The 23,728-nt window shown below is 33.0% G+C and overlaps 1 protein-coding gene across 1 annotated transcript in view; it reads left to right on the top strand.

Annotated features, from left to right (window-relative positions):
* Positions 1 to 23,728, top strand: part of LOC136838899 (WAG22 antigen-like) — a 342,430-nt gene that overhangs the window by 277,777 nt on the left and 40,925 nt on the right. The window contains exon 3 of the mRNA XM_067104592.1: positions 9,007 to 9,084. Coding sequence (XP_066960693.1) covers positions 9,007 to 9,084 — 78 coding nt within the window. The remainder of the gene's footprint in view (positions 1 to 9,006; positions 9,085 to 23,728) is intronic.

Genomic DNA, 23,728 nt, shown 5'->3' with positions numbered 1-23,728 from the left:
TGATACATTTTGCGATAAGTTCCTTAAGTGTGTTTATGACATGTTTTATTTTAGTGGGAACAAGCTTAATAGTAACATGTAGATGTGGAAAATTGGAAAGCACTGATTGAGTAAGATCAGCTGATGAAGCGGTATGATGAACGAAGCAGTGGGTGTGCTCTTAAGGCATTCATTATGAAACATTTATGCGAGAAGTATGAGGGTGCATAGAAAAGTTTTTGTGTGGCATGTAAAAGTATTGATAGAGTTGCGATGGGAAATGTGATGAAAATGCATGATGTGAAGGGTAAACCACAAAGAAAGTTTTCGAGCCTTTGCTCTGGAAGGAAAGTTCGCGTATCAGTATCAAACAGGAGCGGTAGCGGTCTTGCGTAAAACTCAAGTCTGTATCACAGAAGTATTTTGCTGAGGTTGTCATTTTTTATGTATAGATTTATGAGAGAAACCTTAAAGGCTGCAAGAAAGGAGGGGGCTTGGTGAAAGGTCTTAGAAGTTTTGCTTCCGCATCACAGAATATTTTGAGACGGTAATGAATAATTAAGGCTAACAGAGATTTCATCTGTTTTGTATGAGAATATAAATATTATAGTTATTTAAATCAAAAGTAGTTGGATGGAATTAATAGACATTCAAAATAAAGATGAGATGTATGGATGTAACTGAGTCGTGTGTGTTTGTGACCAAGTTTAAGGGAAAAGTGTTTACCTTAGGGCTGGGTGTGGAGAAAGGTAATACAGTAGTAACTTGACAAAATAAGTGGAAAAACCCAATAACGTACAGGAAGATAGCACGGTATACAGGTTATTATTACTCTTTGCTTTTATCGTCTCTCCAGTTTCTCGTACTCTTAACGGCATTATCCTTTTTTCATTCGTATGGTTACCCATTCTGAATAAAAATAGTAATTATCGTAATAGGGAGACTTGCGCATAAGAGCATAAAGCAACTCGGAATCTGTAGATTTTTTAAAAAAGTTATTTGGATTCATTATTCAGGTGGTTTAGTGTAGTAGTGCCCAATGTCTTGTTTGTATGATGTGTGTGGTTATACGTATACGTATTAAAGTGCCCGGGTTTTGTGTCTTGTGAGCGCGTTATCAAAGAGTAAGGTTAATTTTTTATCTAATCCATTTCCTGAATGATTTTTCTACTGATACTAACAACTAATTTAACACTGGTTTCGTAAAAGCCCATAAAAATTTGTTTCTTGGGGAAATAGACATCTATATGTATTCACGTCAGATTCCTGTATTAATATTGGTTTTGTGCTCTGCAGCATAGCCTGCGATGCAAATACAAAAATTGGTAATGACAAGAAAAATATATTATGGACTTTTCTTATGTGATGAGAGACCAGATTAAAAAAATGAAAAAAAAAACACAAAACCACACGCAGGAACCAGGGAAGAAGCCATGTGTGAAATATGACTTGTTATATAATGTAAAAGTGAATTCTAGTAGCCTACGTTGGTATTTGTATATGGAACTTATGTATATATTTAGTGTTTTTTTTTTTTTTACATTGTTTTCACCATACACTTTTTACCCGTTTGGAGGGTATGGTGCCAGAAGGATCCAGTCCTCTGGTTCCTCAGTGAGTCACAGGAACGAGATTTCCTTTTTTCTTGATCCCAGCAGACGCAAGTCTGGAAGAGTATAGGGATAGGGGAAAATTAGGACCAATCAGCGTTCAGAGTTCGCTTGAGGCAATGACGTCATTATCTCAGCATTCATTCTTACAGTGTGTACGATAATTATCCGCTAGTAACGTATACAGTCACTATTGATAAATTATAATATATGTATACTATCGGTTTTTTTTTCATTCGGGTTGTCATTAATTACTTTTATCGTCTAAATAGCTCTTTATTTCTAACAAAATTCAAGTTTAATTAATGATGAAAACCGAGGAAGTATAACACTTTTATATATTCGTATGATTCATTAAACTGCCCTTCTTGAACATGATTCTGATTTGTAAATAAACAATTCATTCATACGGCCTAAAGCTGCTTATTTAAGAGCAGTCTATCGTTCATCTCTTTAGCAATGAATGTCAAGGAAAAGCTATCAAATTTCGAGAAATTTAAAGAATATGCATTCAAACCAGTGACAGTAGGGATATAACTGAAGTAAGGACAGATGTAACAACAAAAGAACAGGGACAAGGAATGGCTGGAAGAGTATGCAAATTTTTAATGCCTTTTCCCCTTATCCTTATCAAGGTACAAGATGGGTCTACCCATAGGTATAGAGGAGAGATTGGACAGACAAGATAGAGACTTTTTCATTAGTGAAAATCTTTATAACTGTTTTAAACAACCTCAAGTAAACGTGTTTAGTATTAGTCAACTTCAGTGAAGTACACACCTGCATTTCGAGCTAATAAGATAAAATAATGAATGTTGTAATAAGCTCTTTATTAAAGCCTATTTGACATTAAATTCATGTAGCCTAATAAATTAGCATGTAGGGTTACTTTCAGTCCATATTACCACGGTTAAGAGTGACAATTTTCCCTACTACTAGTACTAGTTCTACAATGTACATAGTATCATGAGGCCTAGCCCAGGGCCTGCTGCAGTTGTACCGTTGTGTTAATAAAGTATTATAATTTTATTTACAAATCATCAGTAAGTTCTCAAACCTCCTTGTATGCAGTGGACTCGGTTGAATTTGATCTGCCATGACACTTGAAGGTAGTAGGCTATTCTTCAATTTTACCATTATCATTTTTGCCCTATACTTCAAAGTTATAATACAGCATTATAGCTTTACTGACTAGCTAGACTACAAATAAACTTTTTCTATATAATCGTAATTCTTAAAACAATAGTGTGTATAAAAGTATTTTTTCCAAGAAAGAAAAATAAAAATCAAATAATTCTGAAAAGGCTTCTGTTATGAATAGAGGGGCTCAAGTAAAATATTTATTGAAAAATAAAAGAAAGTTAATACAGAATCTAATAGAAAGGCACATAAATATTGTAGAGAAATATGGCAAAATATTCATTTAATAATAATTACTATGTGCTGCAGTCTGCAGACAAAGTCAAAAGCATACTGACCTGTAATTCAACATATTTATTTAAATTGTAGATTTTACTGTAAGTTAGGCTAGCCTGTAAGAATAACTTAGGCTTTCATTGCTAGCCAAGACTTGAGCTGTATTTCATAGTCTGTGGAGGGAACAGACAGAAAATGGGTATTCCTGAAGGTTATTCCAAATTACACTTCCTTTTCTAAGCTAAGGTTAGGTTATGGTAGGCTACCTTTTTATTTGATGATAAACCCTGGTAGACTGGCTAGTTGGTAAAGTTTATTTGTAGTCTAGCTAGTCAGTAAAGCTATAATGCTGTATTATAACTTTGAAGTATAGGGCAAAAATGACAATGGTAAAATTGAAGAATAGCCTACTACCTTCAAGTGTTATGGCAGATCAAATTCAACTGAGTCCAATGCATACAAAGAGGCTTGAGAACTTATTGATGACTTTGTAAATAACATTATAATACTTCATTAACACGTACAGTACAACTGCAGCAGACCCTGGCTAGGCTTAGAAAAGGAAGTGTAATTTGGAATAACCTTCAGGAATGCCCATTTTTCTGTCTGTTCCTCTCACAGACTATGAAATACAGCTCAAGTCTTGGCTAGCAATGAAAGCCTAAGTTATTCTTACAGGCTAGCCTAACTTACAGTAAAATCTACAATTTAAATAAATATGTTGAATTACAGGTCAGTATGCTTTTGACTTTGTCTGCAGACTGCAGCACATAGTAATTATTATTAAATGAATATTTTGCCATATTTCTCTACAATATTTATGTGCCTTTCTATTAGATTCTGTATTAACTTTCTTTTAGTTTTCAATAAATATTTTACTTGAGCCCTCTATTCATAACAGAAGCCTTTTTCAGAATTATTTGATTTTTATTTTTCTTTCTTGGAAAAAATACTTTTATACACACTATTGTTTTAAGAATTACGATTATATAGAAAAAGTTTATTTGTAGTCTAGCTAGTCAGTAAAGCTATAATGCTGTATTATAACTTTGAAGTATAGGGCAAAAATGATAATGGTAAAATTGAAAAATAGCCTACTACCTTCAAGTGTCATGGCAGATCAAATTCAACTGAGTCCACTGCATACAAGGAGGTTTGAGAACTTACTGATGATTTGTAAATAAAATTATAATACTTTATTAACACGTACGGTACAACTGCAGCAGGCCCTGGGCTAGGCCTCATGATACTATGTACATTGTAGAACTAGTACTAGTAGTAGGGAAAATTGTCACTCTTAACCGTGGTAATATGGACTGAAAGTAACCCTACATGCTAATTTATTAGGCTACACGAATTTAATGTCAAATAGGCTTTAATAAAGAGCTTATTACAACATTCATTATTTTATTTTATTAGCTCGAAATGCAGGTGTGTACTTCACTGAAGTTGACTAATACTAACACACGTTTACTTGAGGTTGTTTAAAACAGTTATAAAGATTTTCACTAACGAAAAAGTCTCTATCTTGTCTGTCCAATCTCTCCTCTATATCTATGGGTAGACCCATCTTGTACCTTGATAAGGATAAGGGGAAAAGGCATTAAAAATTTGCATACTCTTCCAGCCATTCCTTGTCCCTGTTCTTTTGTTGTTACATTCGTCGTTACTTCAGTTATGTCCCTACTGTCACTGGTTTGAATGCATATTCTTAAATTTCTCGAAATTTGATAATTTTCCTTGACATTCATTGCTAAAAGAGAGGAACGATAGACTGCTCTTAAATAAGCAGCTCTAGGCCGTATGAATGAATTGTTTATTTACAAATCAGAATCATGTTCAAGAAGGGCAGTTTAATGAATCATACGAATATATAAAAGTGTTATACTTCCTCGGTTTTCATCATTAATTAAACCTGAATTTTGTTAGAAATAAAGAGCTATTTAGACGATAAAAGTAATTAATGACAACCCGAATGAAAAAAAAAAACCGATAGTATACATATATTATAATTTATCAATAGTGACTGTATACGTTACTAGCGGATAATTATCGTACACACTGTGAGAATGAATGCTGAGATAATGACGTCATTGCCTCAAGCGAACTCTGAACGCTGATTGGTCCTAATTTTCCCTATCCCTATACTCTTCCAGACTTGGGAAATATGCGGACCGGTAGGTGGTTGGCCGAAAGAGATCCACGGGCCTAGCAAACTTCACTTGAGCGTTTACATCTCACCCACGGCTGACTGCGCACCATATTTTTCCTCTGCCATATTCTTTTTCTTTTCCTTCCCTAAATCCCTCATTTTCTCATCTCACCGCTTACTTTTATCCCCTGTTCCTACCCTCCAATATCCATAAATGCTTACCTCGCCTTCGGCTTCCACATCTGTGTCTTTAATGCGTGTCTATTTATCGGCCATTTTAACCTTATATGTTGTTTTTGTTTCTCTGGCATCAAACTCACGTGTGCGAGTAAGAATGCGCGTATGCACTTGCATTTGTTGGCACAGTACAGATCCAGGTTAATTATGCAATGTTAGGTTTGGTTGAGTATATATTAACAACCAGGATATGCTGTACGCGGAAGCATACAAAGTCCTTAAAACAATTGTGGGTTGGAAGAGTATGGGGCAAGCAACCGAGTCCCGCAAATAATGCTGAAATCCGGGTCCATGCCCTCCAAGATGAAATACGTGGACATGAAGTTTTACATATATATACAGTATATATATATATATATATATATATATATATATATATATATATATATATATATATATATGTGTGTGTGTGTGTGTGTGTGTGTGTGTTTTGAGTAAGTGCTTGTTTTTTTTCCAATGTTTATTTAAAAAGCTCTGATGATGTCTCTTTCATTTATTGAATGCAGAAAGCATCACTTCACACACATATGTTCTGTAGTTGTATCTGTTATTGTTAGTAACTAACAAGTACCAATAAACGTTTTAAATATATGAAACATGAATTCGTATACAGTAAAGTGTACAATTTCTTGTGTTACATATAACTAATAGTTTAAACGGATGAAATTTCGTTAGGCAGCGATATTCAGCCAGCCATATCACATTTAGGCCTGAACGATAGTATCACCCCTTTTTTCACAGATTATACCAAAAGCTGCATGAGTAGTTGCGCATTTCTGGAAGAAATATTGAAAAAGAGGGCTTGTCTGCTTTTGCAGGAAATGTCTTCTTTTTCATGTGGGAACCGGATTGCATCTGACGCAGTAAATAATAAATTAATCAGCGTTACTGTTGTGAATGCCTTTCAAAAAAATTATCATATATAAATAAATTTAAAGGGTGTATGAAAAAGTGTCCCTTATAGTAATAAATACTATCTGACTGTTTTAGAATAAAAGGTAGGTGATGCTGCCCCATGCGGTAGTATTCAACTTGTGGGCTGATGAGACCTTATAAATAATCATATTTTTCATTGGCCCTATACAACGTTACAAATTTTCACATTTAATGAAGTGACATATATATATATACATATATATATATTATATATACTATATGTATATATATACATATATATATATATATATATATATATATATATATATATATATATATATATATATATATATATATATATATATATATATATATAAATCATGACAAATCGAATGGAGTCGTTGGAAGGTACTTGGCCCCCGAATCTTTGCCCCTATTTTATCGATGTTATGTGGATGACACATTCGTTCTTTTTAGACATGAATTTCAGTCTCATCTGTTTTTAAATTTTATTGATGCCCAGCACTCCAATATTAAGTTTACTATGGAGAAGGTAATATGCAAATCCTCCCTTTCCTGGACCTACGTTTTTCAAGGGGGCTCGGAGGGTTTCCATTCCAGTATATACAGAAAGACCACCTTTACTGGGTTGGGTACTAATTTTTACAGTGCTTGTCATTTTAATTTTAAATTAAATGCTATTTTTACACTCCTTCACAGGGCCCTTACTCTGACTTCGTCTTGGCAAGGCTTCCACAACGAAATTGAGTTCCTGACAGGTTTTTTTTTTATAAATAACTGTTTTCCTCTAAAACATTTTTGCAGAATTTTGAGAAAGTTGTTGGATATGAATTTTAGTGAGCCACGTGTCATTTATGATGTTCCCAAACTAGAAATCTACGCTACATTTCCCTTCCTTTTCAACGATGATTTCCGCAAAAAAGTTATAAAGATCATTAGCAAAAAATTTCCGTTGTGAATATTAAACTTATTCCGAAAAACCCTCTAACGCTCGGGTGTCTTTTCAGATCTGAGGATAGACTGTACCTGTCTCTAACATCTAACATCATTTATAAATATACTTGTCCCAAGTGCCAGCTGGGAACCTACGTTGGATGTACGAGACGGCTACTAAAAGTCCGTGTCAGTAGTCTTCAGGGCGTCAGTTATAGGACGGGATGCAAATTGTCCAGGCCTGAAATATCAGATATAAGAAATCACTCTGCAATCTGCAAAACGCACATTGATATGAGAAACTTTGAAACAATATCCTCAGCCCAATACGATTACGAGCTTACGACTTTAGAGTCAATTTTCATTAAAGCATTCGTTCCCTCGTTAAATGCCCAAACGTCTTCCACAACTTTATTTTGTAATTTCTCTGCAGTTCTGTTTATTTTCGACTAATTTTACCGCTTTATGTTTAGTCACTTTTTAGCCATGTACTGGGTAGGTTTGTTTTAAGATATTTTAAGAAATGTATTTTTATTTTTTATTTTATAAATTTTATCTTTATAATTTTATGTAGTGGCTTCCCTTTTTTACTAAAGAAAATTATATGTGTCATTGCAGCCTTGAAAATGTAATGGATTATTGCGAAACGCCGTCGGCCACAATAAAAGCTGTTGATTGTTCGTGTGCCTCTCCATCTGCCCTTGATCTCACACACACACACACACACACACACACACACACACACACACACATATATATATATATATATATATATGTGTGTGTGTGTGTGTGTATGTGTATGTGTATTTATATATATATATATATATATATATATATATATATATATATATATATATATATATATATATATATATATATATGTAAACTGAACATTCCTATGCACACGTACATTGGCAAGCCAGAATTTCACACTTCTGTAACAGTTGTCGTTGTGTACGAAGGTCTTTGTTTTATACGATTATTATCGCAACATCTGGAGTCCGTCTAACCGTTCAAACTTCGGTTTATATTCTGGACATTCATCATCCTTTAAGTTCGTTCTGTCCTCTTCCATAACATAATTTAGGAACTTCTGTCACTAATAAATTGGCTGCGTTTTTAATATGCATACACACACACATATATTATCACTTTTGTACATAATTCATTTATCACACATTACCACAGGTGAGAAATAAGAAACGGGGTGTAGGACCTAAACCCCGTTTCTTATATATATATATATATATATATATATATATATATATATATATATATATATATATATATATATATATATATATATATATATATAAAGTATAATGTGTCAGCTCACGCACATGAAGTTATACAGTCAGACGATTAGGATATGTATGATAACATCACTGGGTATAAAAATTTTCTTCTACAAAGCGCTCTCTCTCTCTCTCTCTCTCTCTCTCTCTCTCTCTCTCTCTCTCTCTCTCTCTCTCTCTCTCTCTCTCTCTTCTCTTCTTGTTCTTCCTCTTTTTCCATTGCTCAGACAATGATGTATCGCTAGAGTCTTCTTCCTTTCCAAGCATGCATAACCTGAGAGCAAAATAAACGACCTTTGACCTTTAGTCGTCTTCATCACCTTGAGCCTTCTGCTCAGGTAGGAAAAGTCCCAAGAAGCCTCTTCCAAAAGCATTCCTCCAGACAGAGTGAAAGTTCTCCTAACATTTATGCAGGAAATAGGCGCGTAATTAGGTTTTTTTTTCCAGCTATAAAGGCTGCAATTAATGCGGCCTCGTCTCTTTGCAGGCTGTCAGTGAATTGTGCCGTCAAGCTGCTTATTTGGAGACTGATGCAACAAGATTTATTTTCCTCCAGAAAAGTAAGGTAAGGTTCTAGTTTGCCAGTTTCCATATTATTCTTTACTCTGACAATCCTAATTTACATTTTCCCGGCAATTTTGAAAAATAAAACCGCACAATCTCACTTTGGATTATTATTATTATTATTATTATTATTATTATTATTATTATTATTATTATTATTATTATTATTATTATTATTATTATTATTATTAGCGTTTCATTGTTTACTTTTAACACAGAGAGCTACGTGTATCAGATGATAACTTGCTCTCTTACATCAGTGTCGGCTAAATATTTGAAATAATTTTGTTTCGAAATTATTACTGTCTATATTTATCACTGTTCATGCATTGATAATGTGGACCCTGACATAATGCTTTAAAAAATGCGCCGTCTGAAACAGAAGTAAAGGTTCAAATAGAAAAAATATTAGTCAGTGTACAGGTAAAATTTCATAACCTATATTTTCTATAAAATTTAAGATGCCTATTACACTATCCGGTATCGTTTCTTCACTTGGTGGAAAGTGTCTATTTTCGTGTAGAAAATTGATTCAAGATTTAGTATTTTTGTTTATATGTCATGATTTTATGAACCACAAAATACTTACCAGAAATAAGGCAAACAGAGAGAAAGACAGACTACGGTATGTCGGAGTCATCTATTTGTTTGTATTTGTGTTAAAAACCGAGGTATTGGTAAGGAGCGTAGATTGTTACTGGTATTTGTTTACTTATGCCGCCATATTTATTTACAGAGTATTTTACAGATTGCATCTAGACTAATATGCTGCCATCTTTCTATATTTTTTTTTTATTAAATTTTATAAATATTTTAGCCAGTTTTCCTCAGTTCGCTATAGTCCACATTTTAGTGTGACCCATTTTCCATTTGATCCCGTAATATTATCGGGTGGGATAATCGCATAATTCTGACATCCATTATCTTCAGATTCGCTCGATTCCCGTCGTAGTCAATCAGGAGAATATTGATTTTATGCCGATGGCGGTGCCGGTCTAACAGCCGCAACTCAAAAAAAAAAAAAAAAAATACCAGCATACTAGTCTGAAGACTCTCAGAAAGATATTCTGCAAAAAAATGTAGTCACCTATGTAAAGAAATAAAGTTATAATTCATACATCATATCAGTATCACAGTAACTACATTTGCAGCGGAAGTCTTACGGAAGAGAAGTTTTTGACCTTTTTTTTTATGTAATACCCCGCTAGTAGTCCTAATTTACATTCTCCGGTTTTGTTTGAAACTAGGAAACTCCCTATCGATTTTTAGACAATATTTCTGTGGCACTCCCAGTTCCAGATTACCATTAGTTATAAGAATAATGTTTTTGGCAACAATGAAAGATGAACTTTTCAACACTTCTCCAATCGATTTTCTATTAAAACTTTCTCCTACATCTTTGCAGAATAGAAGAGCATGATTCTCTCTATCTCTCATCAAGAATCAGATTGATAATTATGAAACCCTCCCCCAAAAAATAAATTAGGAAATTTCACTCTGAATCGCCCCTGGCAACGCTAGTGACGAGAGACGTACTCTTTTAAATTAAAGTTCATAGTCTTGCATGCATCCGTTAAAACAAGTGCGTGTAATGACGTCACAGCATCCTCAAGAGTGGTTTGACCATTATAATTAATTAGCAGTTGCTTATTTAAAAGTTAACCTCCGACCAAGTGTAGTTCAGTTTCCGATCCATATGCTTTTGAAAAGAAATTTGTTTTGGTAACCTTCTATTTTGGTATATGGTCATTAGATTTTTTAGTAATCTGCTTTGTAAGTTAACAGGCCATCGAGTACTTGCTTCTTTCCGGTGGAATTTTCAGTAAAGCTTTAATTCTCACTGATCTTATAGAAAGTTAAAATTTCTAACTCTACTGGATTCCCAGTTACAATTTGAATAGATTTATCGAAAATGGTTTCTAGCACAGTCCTGATGGATCAAAAAGAAAATTAATCCATAAATGGATGTAAACTTCGGGAAATAATAGCAATGGGGCTTTGGTAACTGATCAGTCTTTTGCATTTGTTCTTTTTTCTTCTTTAATTATACATAAAGTCAGTCTAGGTTACAATGTCACATTTCATAAAAACTTATGTACAAAGTGAATAAAAATGACAGAGGTTTGTGACTTTAAGAATGACGTAGTGTTTATTTCTGGCCATTAGGTGTAACTAATACGTTGAAGCTAATAACTAGTTTGTCGATTTATCAAAAATAATAATTCCGGTCATTAAAATTAATTCTGCACAGAAAAGTATTTGAAATAATTGGAGCGTCAGTTCATTAGTGCTAGGGCATTAATTGGTACGTGTTCTTTATTTGCTCCTGGAATGTTAGTTAGAAATGACAGTCGTAAAAACAAACGCTTATCTTTGGTAATTTGACTTCCCTTCGAAGCAGTTGCTAAGTTTCACAACTATACCTCATTAAATCTTTCCATTATATATATATATATATATATATATATATATATATATATATATATATATATATATATATATATATATGTGTGTGTGTGTGTGTGTGTGTGTGTGTGTGTGTATGTATATATATATGTATATATATATATATATATATATATATATATATATATATATATATATATATATATATATATATATATAAATACAGGGTGTCAGGGTGTCCAAAAGTCTCTTTACAAATGAACAGAGAAATATGTGGAAATTAGTACGAAATGAGGAATAGATATTGAAGTTTTTTGCCTCATTTAATACACCTCTATATGGGCACCATTAGTTTTATGAAGCACACCAAGACGGTACTCGATTTCTTGCCATATTCGCTGTAGCATAGCCTCATCAGTGGTGGCAGTGGCATTAGTGATCTTTTGCTTGAGATCAGTGATGGCCCGTATCTTTGTTCGATACACGATGTCTTTAACATAACCCCATAGAAAGGAGTCCAGGGGAGTGATATCTGGTGAACGAGATGGCCAGGGAATTGGGCCATCCCTTCCAATCCACCGGGCTGGAAATGTTTATTTAGGAACCCACGAACATCCAGACCCTAATGTGGTGGTGCACCATCTTGCTGGAAAATACACACATATATATGTGTATATATATATATATATATATATATATATATATATATATATATATATATATATATATATATATATATATATTTTATATACATACATATATATATATATATATATATATATATATATATATATATATATATATATATATATATATATATATATATATATATATATATATATATATATATATATATATATATATATATATATATATATATATGTGTGTGTGTGTGTGTGTACAGTAATTGTAACATTAGCCATTGCTGTACCAGCTGCAAAACAAAATCAATTGAAAACATCCACCTAATCAGTAACGGAGTCAGAGCGTGAGTTGACCTTTAACGCAGCCTATACTAGAACAAAGTCAACGGAAAGATATACAAAGAGCCATAAAATTTTATATAAAGTTGCTTAACGAAAACAGGTCAGAAGAAATAACAGGTTTCCCTGTTCTAGAAATCATGGCTAAAACTTCTGGCCAAAATTATAAAGTGTAATATTTATTCGTACATCAAAAATACATGAAATTACCTCCGCCAGTGAAGTAGAAAAGGAAACTGATTTCACCTTTATATCGTCTGCGTTTATTTAAAGAATAAGAGAACGGATTGTGGTGAAACTTAACAATATATGCTGAGGTAACTGGTCTTATATGAAAGATACCGTGGTATATTTGATGTACAAGAAAGACTTTTCTTATGTTCCAATTTTTGTTCATTTCATTTATACTCTTGTACCCTTATATTGAATATTTATTCTTGTTCATATACCGTTAATATACCTGCTTTAATATAATAATAATAATATTTGCATGTTTAAGTGCAACTAATGCCTCCTCAATCTATGTGTGTCATGGCAATAATATTTCACCATTTTGTCAATACTGTTGCTTCCAGGACTGTCATTCAGTCAGACAACCAGAGATCGTCCCGACGGTTACATCTAATTTGTGTCCTTTGCTCGTTCTGTATAATTCCTCCAGATTACACTCTAAGAACCTACTTTATATTGGTGTTTGCTTACACCCACCATTAGTGTTAAACAAGAACTCCATAAACATATAGTAACCTCCTTCTGATGACTGAATTGTGACAATGGATACTGAGGTGGTAATTTGCTCCCATCCAAACCATCTGGCCCATAAGAGACAGGGAAGGGAATCTGTTTGTCTGTTTCGTGAAAGGTACATTATTATTTATGGTAAATTTATCACGTTGGAAAGTTATTAGGGGAATTCCTTTATGATTAATTTCAGCAGGTTTCAACTTTATAGGTAAAAAGTCAGTCTCAGTCAAGCTTCAAGTTAATAACAGTGTCTTGTTTGTCAGCAGAGCTAATGGAAATTAGTGTACGTACTTCCAGTTATAAATATTTCAGAGCCCACGAGTCGGATGAAAGATGAAACGTCTAGGTCACGCTACCTACAAAGTCTCTTTTCACAGCTCTATCCTCAGAGATCTAGTTTTCACTTACCTAATGTGTGTGTGTGCATGTGTGTTTGTGTGTGTGTTTTATGTATATCATATATAATTATGTGCATAGCACATATAATTATGTACATCATACACACTGGTCAATCTCGCCGCATATACGGTGCATCATTGATAATCACAGCGAACTATTAACTTCTCATTTAACTGACACTTTGGAGACACTACAAGACTTGAATCCAGATGAAAATAAAAGAAGTCTTTTATCTCTGCAGAAGGTTTCGAACCCACGCACGGTAGTGCCATATTGGACAATCTTGCATGGCTTCAAACCCCATTCTGGAAGGAAGGTTCCTATTCATTTATTTTTCTGTCGAATTCAAAGCTTGTAGTGGTATTGGTATCAGTACATCCAATGAAATCATGACTATTACTATTGTTTATATATATATATATATATATATATATATATATATATATATATATATATATATATATATATATATATATATATATATATATATATGTGTGTGTGTGTGTGTATATAATATATGTATGCATGTATGTACGTATGTATGATCTGCTGGGGCTTTGGCATTCGACCTTCAGTTTTGATTCAAGCATACCTAAAAATTGTGATGAAAACGAGAACTTAAGAGATCACTGCTTCACATACTCACGCGCACACACACATATATATTGTATAACACATATATATATATGTATAATATATATATATATATATATATATATATATATATATATATATATATATATATATATATATATATATATATGTGTGTGTGTGTGTGTGTGTGTGTGAATATTTGAAAAAATATTTATGTATATATTGTATTAATGTATATTTGTTTAATTAACTGCTCAAACAAAATAGAAATGGAATATTTATTCCGTATTAATAAACTTAATTAGTAATACGTTTTAGTATCATTGAGATTTTATTTTACTCTTGGAACTCTAGATATTAGTAGACAATATTTTATAACATACGAATATTACACTGTCCCATGTCAATACTATTTATTTCCGTAATACTAGTATATTAATCATTATATTTAAAATATCATCTACAGTTAATCCACTGAACCATTTGTAAAAAAATCGGTATGAATATATATATATATGTATATATGTATGTATATATATATATATATATATATATATATATATATATATATATATATATATATATATATATATATAAATATATATATATATATATATATATATATATATATATATACAAAAGGCTTCTTCTGCCCGTTGAAGGCATGATTCCAGAAAGTATTGACCTTCTTTTTTAAAGATGTAGGTGTGGACAGTGTCTGACTTTTCCTTTCTCTCTCCTTTTTGTGTGTGTGTGTGTGTGTGTTTGTGTATCCCAGTAAGTACGGACTACGCCTAAAATATTGCTTTACACCACTGATCGAGGAGAACTGCGGTTTAGAGAACGTTTAACTGCAATAGTATGAATCTGAGAATCTTACCCCATGCAGCTATTAGGGGCTTCAAATGGACTCTTGGAACGCAAAGAATAGCAGATTTTCATTGGTTTTAGGCTGACTAGATAAAAGAATGTCATTTCTTGCACTCCTTAAACAATAACAATATTAGGTAAAGCATTCCAGAAGGGCTTAGAACACCCTCCGAAGGAGTGCTCTCTGTTTCCGATTCAGTGTCCATTTAACTTCTTCAAAAACTATATATAGTACTTAAATAAATGTCTTGAAGTTATCGAACATCGTGTGCCGATTATGAATGTATAGAAATTCTCGCTGGCAAGCGAGTTCCTGCATGTCTTTCTATGGCTAAGTCTGGTAACATTCGCTGCAAAAGACGTAGTTAAGAATGAATGAAGAGCTTCGCTCATTCTCTGTGGAAACTGATCAGAAGAGCTCACGGAATTTTTATGCTTCAAGTAAGAGTATGTTGGGTTTTATAGAATTGCAGACTATTGCTTCTAATAATCCTCGCCGCTAGCAGTTCGCGGTCAAATGCTTGAACTACGAACCTTTTTATTATTATATTTTTCGAAAGTAAATTTAATGACAATAAACTTCCACTTTCACTTCATACGTAGGTAGATTTTATTTTTAGGAAAATGCTTTTTACTCATGACAGATGCAGATATTCTTAGAACTTTGTTTTTGTGTAGAGCGTGGACTGTGTAAATTTCATCCTATATTTCCCAAAAACGTAATTATCATAAATAAACAAGTCATATTTATCATAAATAACTGCATGTTGCTTTATGGAAGCAATATTTTACTTTCTCCTACAAGGTTCTTGGCAGTTCTACGTGTCAATGATATCTCTTTCCATGGATAATGATATATAATTAGAAAATGAATAAATTGGATACAAAATTACTTGAATATCCCTTGAACAGCAGCGTTAAATATAACAGAAAGTCATTTGAAATCAATGCTAAATGGAAATTGAATCATGGATATTAACGACAACAGGGCGATTGACTTATAATAAAAATGTGATTTGTTGCAAAATTTGTCAGTAGACACTAACTACCAGAAGATCAGTTCATGTTTACGTCGGTTATGTCATAGGGATTCTTACCACAAAGTGAGTGTTTTCCATAACCGCAGGCATATTCTACAACTCGTTGCGCACAAATATTCACGAAACCATCACAACAGTTGCACGACATGCGCGACACCACTGCATGACAGCTACAACTTCAACGACGACGACACAAACACATCCACCTTCCTGTATGCATAAATGAAAGAAACAGAAGAGGAACAATATGCATATAATGAGCGCCAACAGTGTTTATCGCAGACTTGCCTACCCAGATATGAACGAGCTCGGAAGAGACTTAAATGAGCTGTAAATTATTCGATCTACTTTCTACTCTATTTTAATTTCATCTCGGTTGTTCCACTCATCACTGCTGTGATATTCTTAGCTCATAAAAGCACTGCACACTATTGACTATTTAGTTTGTACACTCACAGGTGATTATCTATCAGGTGGGCAAAGAGTATTAAGTATATATCCTCGGGGGTTGTAATTAAAGCTAGGTTGTTTTAATGCACTGAGGCCGAGGGCCATAATTCTGGTAATGAGAAGTTTAACGGTGGCATACAGGGTGACATTAGAAACAGAGAGAGAGAGAGAGAGAGAGAGAAATAATCATGTCCGATATTTATTTACACGGTCTTGTAGCTACATAATATATTTTTAACTTTTTATATTATTTAATTAATATTTATGGGTATCGAAAATGACTGGCTTCCTCAACGTTTGAGATGATTTAATGTCCTTAATCTGTAGGCTAAGTAAAAGTAGGCCTTTTTTTTAAAGTAACATAGATGACAAATTGTATTTTCACGTGTATTTTGATTCATTTGGAAAAGTAGACGTGAATAATTTTCATAGTAAGTATATTTTAATGTCTCAAGTTATCACTTGCATCCTAAGAAGAGGTTTTTCTTCCATTTTTGTTTTTTTTTTTTCACCAAAGAGTCTACAAGCCCTAGGTGCTTTTCTGCCATGATGAACATCTAATCTATACCCCAAGCCATACTAAGTTTTGAAACAAAACGGAAAAAGCAGTTAGTGGAGGGATGAAAAGGACAATGTTGATTATTTCTGATGTACCTTTAAGGTGTAGAGATGGAAGTTTCAAATACACATGAAAGAATCCATAGGAAACCTCACTTCCACCATCCACAAATAATAGAAGCTCCAAGCGTAACTCAACAACGGCCAACTCTCAACCATAATACAACAGGATCACCAGCCAGACTGAAACAACAACCAAAGTCCCAAGACATAAGAACCACGCCCACGCCCGCTTACCAACGCCTCTCCTTTACAGATAGATCCGAAGAACGCACCGTACGTCGACTTAGGAGTTTGAGGACGAGGACCGTGTTTGACTGACCGAATCAAGGGTGGAACGCAGCGACCAGTATGAAAATACTGTTTATATGTAGTCATCTTTTATTTTTTTAAAGTCTATAATATGTAAATATAACTTGTATTTCCCAACAATGCAATTCAGTCATGACGAAATCGCCAGAGGTTGAAGAAAAAGCTGGGGGCTATAAATATTAAATGGAAGAAATGGCGTATAACCTTTTATCGGTCTTAAGAGGTATACCTGAAGGAAAAGAGAGGATCATAGATATCCAGAATATAAATAAGAACATACTCTCTGTAAATAATGCCAATAAATTTACGGAATGGTTTTAGAGTGAGAAAAAAAATAATATATACCATTAAATTAATATATATATTATATGATTATATATAATATATATATATATATATATATATATATATATACATATATATATAAATGTGTATGTATATATATATATATATATATATATATATATATATATATATATATATATATATATATATATATATATATATATATATATATATATATGTCATTTTCATTTAGATGGGACGTACATGGCAACGAAGTAGCCTACAAGTAACAGAAAATGAATCAAGAAGCTTCCTCTACCATGCTAAAGTTCTTAAGAATATGATTATCTTTCTTTTCAGTTTGGGTAGGTATTGCACACGTAAAAAGTAATTGTTCAGGTGTAGTAACGTTTCTTTTTGGGAACACTTGCAGAAAAATGATTGAAAAACACGAACCCGGAAAGTTGTCGTCAGTAGGGGTCAGATATTGCGATACAGCCGAATTCTTGAATTTTCTATTACTTTCTCGCAAGAAGAGAACGTCGTGCGCCTAGTTTACTTACTTGAGAAATATTGTCTTCTTGCCGAAATGATACTCATGACACGTTATCAAAGTTTGTGTGGGTCTTTTGAGTATCTCACCGTATAATCTTCTCACGCGGAATTAGTCCGGCAACAGAGCATTTCATGGCGTTTCTTCATATGAAGCATTTCCTAATGCTTTAAGGGGCCTTTTGCAATTCTTGGGGAGTTTGCTACTGTATTCGGACGAAGACAGTTCTTAGTCAAAACTTTACCTTGACCGGCTACTGAATAGGATGTTTGGGTAGAGATATCGCCTTCGCCCGTATTCATTAAGAAATACTTGTTTCGTCAGCGTGGAGGTGGGAAGTGACTAGCCAATGAGTTACACTTGCTTTCATTTATATTTTAAATAATCAATAACATTTACATTAGGCTAATTACTAGCACTGTATTTGTAGATTTCGTTTTGTTATCTCTCATGGGAAACTGGATGTCTCTCCCACATAAAGTGCTCCAATTTCAATTTCTTTTTCTGGCTGAATGAGGATATTGGTTCCAGCCATATATATATATATATATATATATATATATATATATATATATATATATATATATATATATATATATATATATATGTGTGTGTGTGTGTGTGTGTGTGTGTGTGTGTGTGTGTGTGTGTGTATGTATGTACGCATGTATGTACAGTATACGAAATCTTTACATACTTCACATAATGACTAACATAATTTCACGTATATTTGTCGAGTCTTGTTTTATTTAATTTTGGAGGGAGGTATCAGTGAAGTTCCATATACTGCATATATTAGTAATTGACGTAAGGCCCATCATCAGAATCTTATTTTCAAAATCGTGTTCTAGTTTATATATTTTTTAAAAGAGCACAATTTCTACTGATTGATGAATAAGAGTATTTGACGATATAAAGGGATAGTGTCCTGAAATCTGTATGGATATGGAACGAGTAATATTAATTAACTCTGATTCTCATGATGTTTCCAAATATTGTCAATCATACTAGCTGATAACTAGTTAATAGTATTGAAGTCTGCTGATATAGCCATGACTTGACGGATTTCTTAGATTTCATTAATTTCAAAGAATTAATAGTCCGTGGCTTTTATTAAGTAATGATATCATGTAACGAGGTTAAACGGTCTCATGCACAATAAAATTCACAGTCACTTCTAGTCTTAAGGGCACTGTCTAAAGTACTAGAATCATAAATATTGAAATTTCGGAGGGATTATGTTAGTCATCTCACTTAGGTCGTACATGATAATAGTGTCTGTTCCTGGCCTCTGGTTTTAAGAGAAAGCTTTGAAGAAAAGGAAAAGTTGCTAGTGAAAGGAAAAATGAAAAAGATAGAAATGAATGAAAAGAATTTTTGGGTAACATGAGTAGATTTGGCAAAGCTTGTTAAGTAGAAGGGTTAAGACCTATAATAGGTATAATTCCAAGTAAAAAAAAAAAAGCTTCGAATTTCGAATTATGGTATTTTGAATAAGTACAGCTTTTTGGGGCTTACGGTGACAGGGAAAATCATAAATGCTTTGCAAATATACCCTCTTGCAGTGATTAAGCCCAAGTAAGTTCAGATTAAAATGAATGCATAAAAAAGTATGCATGGCTTTCAAAGCATATAAAACTCATGATTTAAAGCTAAAAGGAAAAATTTCATTTCTAATGTTTAGTTATTTCCTTTAAGAAAATTTATGTTTTATTTCTTTGCAGATGGAGTGACATGAAAGTTAGAAAGGATAGTAGATTTAGATGCAAATTTGTTCTACCATATAAGATGTGGGTCGTGAATGGAGTCTGGAATCGCATATTTTTGCAGTTGGTACAATACTGATTAGTGTTATTGAAAAAACTACATAGATGTGTGAAAGCTTTTAAAAGAATTTGCGAGAGGAGAAAGTTGCGAGCAAACGTAAGAGTAAGGCTACGAGGGTGTGTTGATATGGTCATTGAAAGAATGATTGAAGTAGATTCTTAAAGACATTTTTGAATTGAACATTTAAAAAAAAAAATGGTAGGAAAAGAGAAGAGTCACAGGTTAGGCAAAGAAAGAAATTTAGCAGGAAACATAAAAAGAGTGGAGGCAAGGCTTAAAGCATTGTTGAACCAACTCTTCTTTATAGAAGTGATGGGTGGATTTTAAGTGTAAATGAAATAAAGAAGGCAGAAGCTGCCTCTAATGACATGTTTTCATCGTATTTGTTATGTAAGAAGAACTGAAAGATTGAAACCCGGGAAAAGGCTTAGCAAATGGGTTAATGTAGATTAAGCTATGTAACAGAGTGCCTTGAGAATGTTCGGACATATGGAGAGACTGGAGGAGGTTGGAATAAAGAGCACGCTATCCAGAAGTGTTTGAAGGAACGTGGATAGGAAGACTTAAAAAGAGGTGGGTAGATGGAGTGGAACGGAAATAGAAAAGATATTGATATATCCAGGAAACGAGAGAATCATTGAAAACAGAACGGAATGGAGCATTGTTTATTGGGAGATTTGACGTGATGCTGGTGAGCCCTCTGTTGATGTATATAAAGTGGCTAGTGTTGTGGAAGTGTTCAGCGTTAGGGGTTAATCCATGAGTCATTTAAGCTGAATGGGGCGGTAATCATTGTATTGTGTGTTCAAGAGCATTATCAGTGAAGGGCAGCATATTCATGTTGGATTTATATATATATATATATATATATATATATATATATATATATATATATATATATATATACTCAGATTTTAAAACGAGAAAAAGCAATTTTATAAAAGTATAAAAAGAAACATAACAGAAAGGAACAATGAATACAAATGTGTGTGTGTGTGTTCAGGGTCCGTTTTGTGTGTGTGTGTGTGTATTTTGAAATCGAGAGCTATTATATATATATATATATATATATATATTTTTCCATGGTCTCTTATGTGTGTGTGTGTGTGTGTGTGTGGTCACATCTGTGTGATTATAATCACATTTTGTACGTGATTCATTTAAAAATCACACACTATAGAAAGGTAGTTTAGGTACTGTTGGTATTCAATTTTAGCGCAAATGTTTGTAAAAAGATAAACAGTTATTAATAAAATATTGAGATATAGAATTTCGGATGTTAAACTAAAATATTTACCGGCTGTCGAACTGAAACTAGTACAGTCTATGTTTAAATATAAAGAAAGTTCGACTTTATTTCCAAGCCAGAATTTTCATGCATAAGAGACCATGAAATAAAATAATAGGCAAAGCTCCGAATGACCACCAACTGTCAATACTAGAATCTCTTTTTATTAAACAACTAGTTCCCCAATTAAATACTCAGTCCACGTCAACACCTCTATACCTACTCTCGTGAGTTTCCAAAACGGAACCAAAACGTCCCTGAATGTCACTCAGCTTTTGCCGTCAGCACTATTTGGTATTCATTGTTCCTTTCAAAAATTTTTTCTCGTTTTAAAATCTGAGTCTATTTTTCTGTTGTCTTTTTAATATATATATATATATATAGATATATATATATATATATATATATATATATATATATATATATATATATATATATATATATATATATATATATATTTATACACTGTAAAAATAAGAGACGGTTATATATAAAGTCAGTACACACATTTTCATATATATATATATATATACACACATATACATATGTGTTTGAGTGTGTGTTCATGTGTGTTTGTGGTTAACAAAGGCTCCCCCTGTATAATTGTAGCGAGGGATTGGTAAAGAATCAGGGTATTTTATTTTCTGGCTGCTATTCACTGCAAGGATGATTGGAAGACTTATGTCTGAAGTTATTTTATGAGGAGTAAGCAGAACAAGACTACCATAACAAATATGTTTACATAAAGTTCAAAGTATTGTTTCAAGCAGAGGAAATCAGCTGGCTACATTAGATTCTTTGAAGTTCGTGGAATACGTTCTGTCTTGCATAGTATTAATTAATCCCTTTGTATGAACAAATTGAGTTCTCTGAAATGGAATTCGAAGTATTTCAGACGGGGAAATTCAATTAATAGTTATATTTATTAAGATTAATGTATTTCGATGACATGTAGATCCGAAATTGGGAACTCAGATATCATAAAATTAATACTCTTATATTAGCAAATATTCAAAAGAATTTGAAACAGGCGGTGATGGCAGAATGGTTTCAAGGACTGAGTAAATATAGAAAGCTTGTTGCCTTGACTGACAGTCAGTAATTCGTGACTTATATGCATGGTGACATTGATGAGAGTTTGCTAAGTCGAACTTGTAGAAGAAGGAAATTTTTCATGTCATCTCCCATTTCGATGATTGACTTGGAAGAAGGGCAAGGATTATGTCTTCCTCGGGAAATTCTGCACTGACCAGCCAAAGCGAGAATTAAATACGATTTACGGTTTGGAATTGGCTTTTGTCTCATAACATAAAAGCCAGTACATTTAACCAGAGTGATTCTTCCATCGTTACATTTTCAACACTGAACCATCACCTTATCTTTTTGCATGCAACTGGAGAGTCTATTTGAAGTTTAAACATTAATTTTTTTTTCTTGCTCTTTAATTTCTGTCGTATTTAATGTAACCTTCCGTTCTTCAACAGAGTTAGTTCGGAGTATGCATGGCCACAAAGCTGCCATCATTAACGTTTTTTTGTGAGTTATATTGGCATGATTACAACGCTTAACCTTGAATGAATCCATTTCATGATTGATAATCATATCTACAGCATTCTGTTCGAAAAGAAGTCGATCCATGGAACGACATATTAATGAAAAATATTTATTACATGGCAGAATAAAGAAAGGAAAATGAAGTTTCCATTGGCAGATTTATCTAACAGAAACATAATAAATGAAAGGCAAATGAAACAAAGATAATGAACTGGAGATCAGTTTGAGGAATTTTTCAGGTATTGAAGAGTAGATTATTCTTGAGGAAGAGAAGGTAATATTGTGTTAAATGAATTCAAAGAAAACCTAACTTACTGAATAGCTTATAAATCTAAATAATACCGAGGTAATGAAAGGCAGAATAATAACAAACAAAAACCAGTGAATGGACGATTAACTGTATAGAAAACTGTTAAGATGAATGATATAAAAGATAATGGAACAAATGCATGACACTATATATTTTTTCTGAGCCTTTACAGATTTTCAATCAGCGTGAATGAGACACAGCACCTTACTCTGGAATGGAGAGTTCAATACCAGATGCTCTCTTTTTATAATCCAAGGTTTTAATAACCTTGGGAGAAGTTATTAAAAGGAAAATCTCAGCTACCTAAATGTAATAATTTTCGCTGATACGCAGCCGTGGGAAATTTGGGGAAACTCTGTGAAATAACACAGTCACGAACCTCTGATTTCTTGTAGTGAAATGCGTCTCGCAG

The sequence above is a fragment of the Macrobrachium rosenbergii genome, chromosome 5 (genome assembly GCF_040412425.1).
Source record: "Macrobrachium rosenbergii isolate ZJJX-2024 chromosome 5, ASM4041242v1, whole genome shotgun sequence".
Lineage (NCBI taxonomy): Eukaryota > Metazoa > Arthropoda > Malacostraca > Decapoda > Palaemonidae > Macrobrachium > Macrobrachium rosenbergii.
The sequence above is the reverse complement of the archived record's forward strand: the minus strand, read 5'-3'. Positions and strand labels throughout refer to the sequence as shown.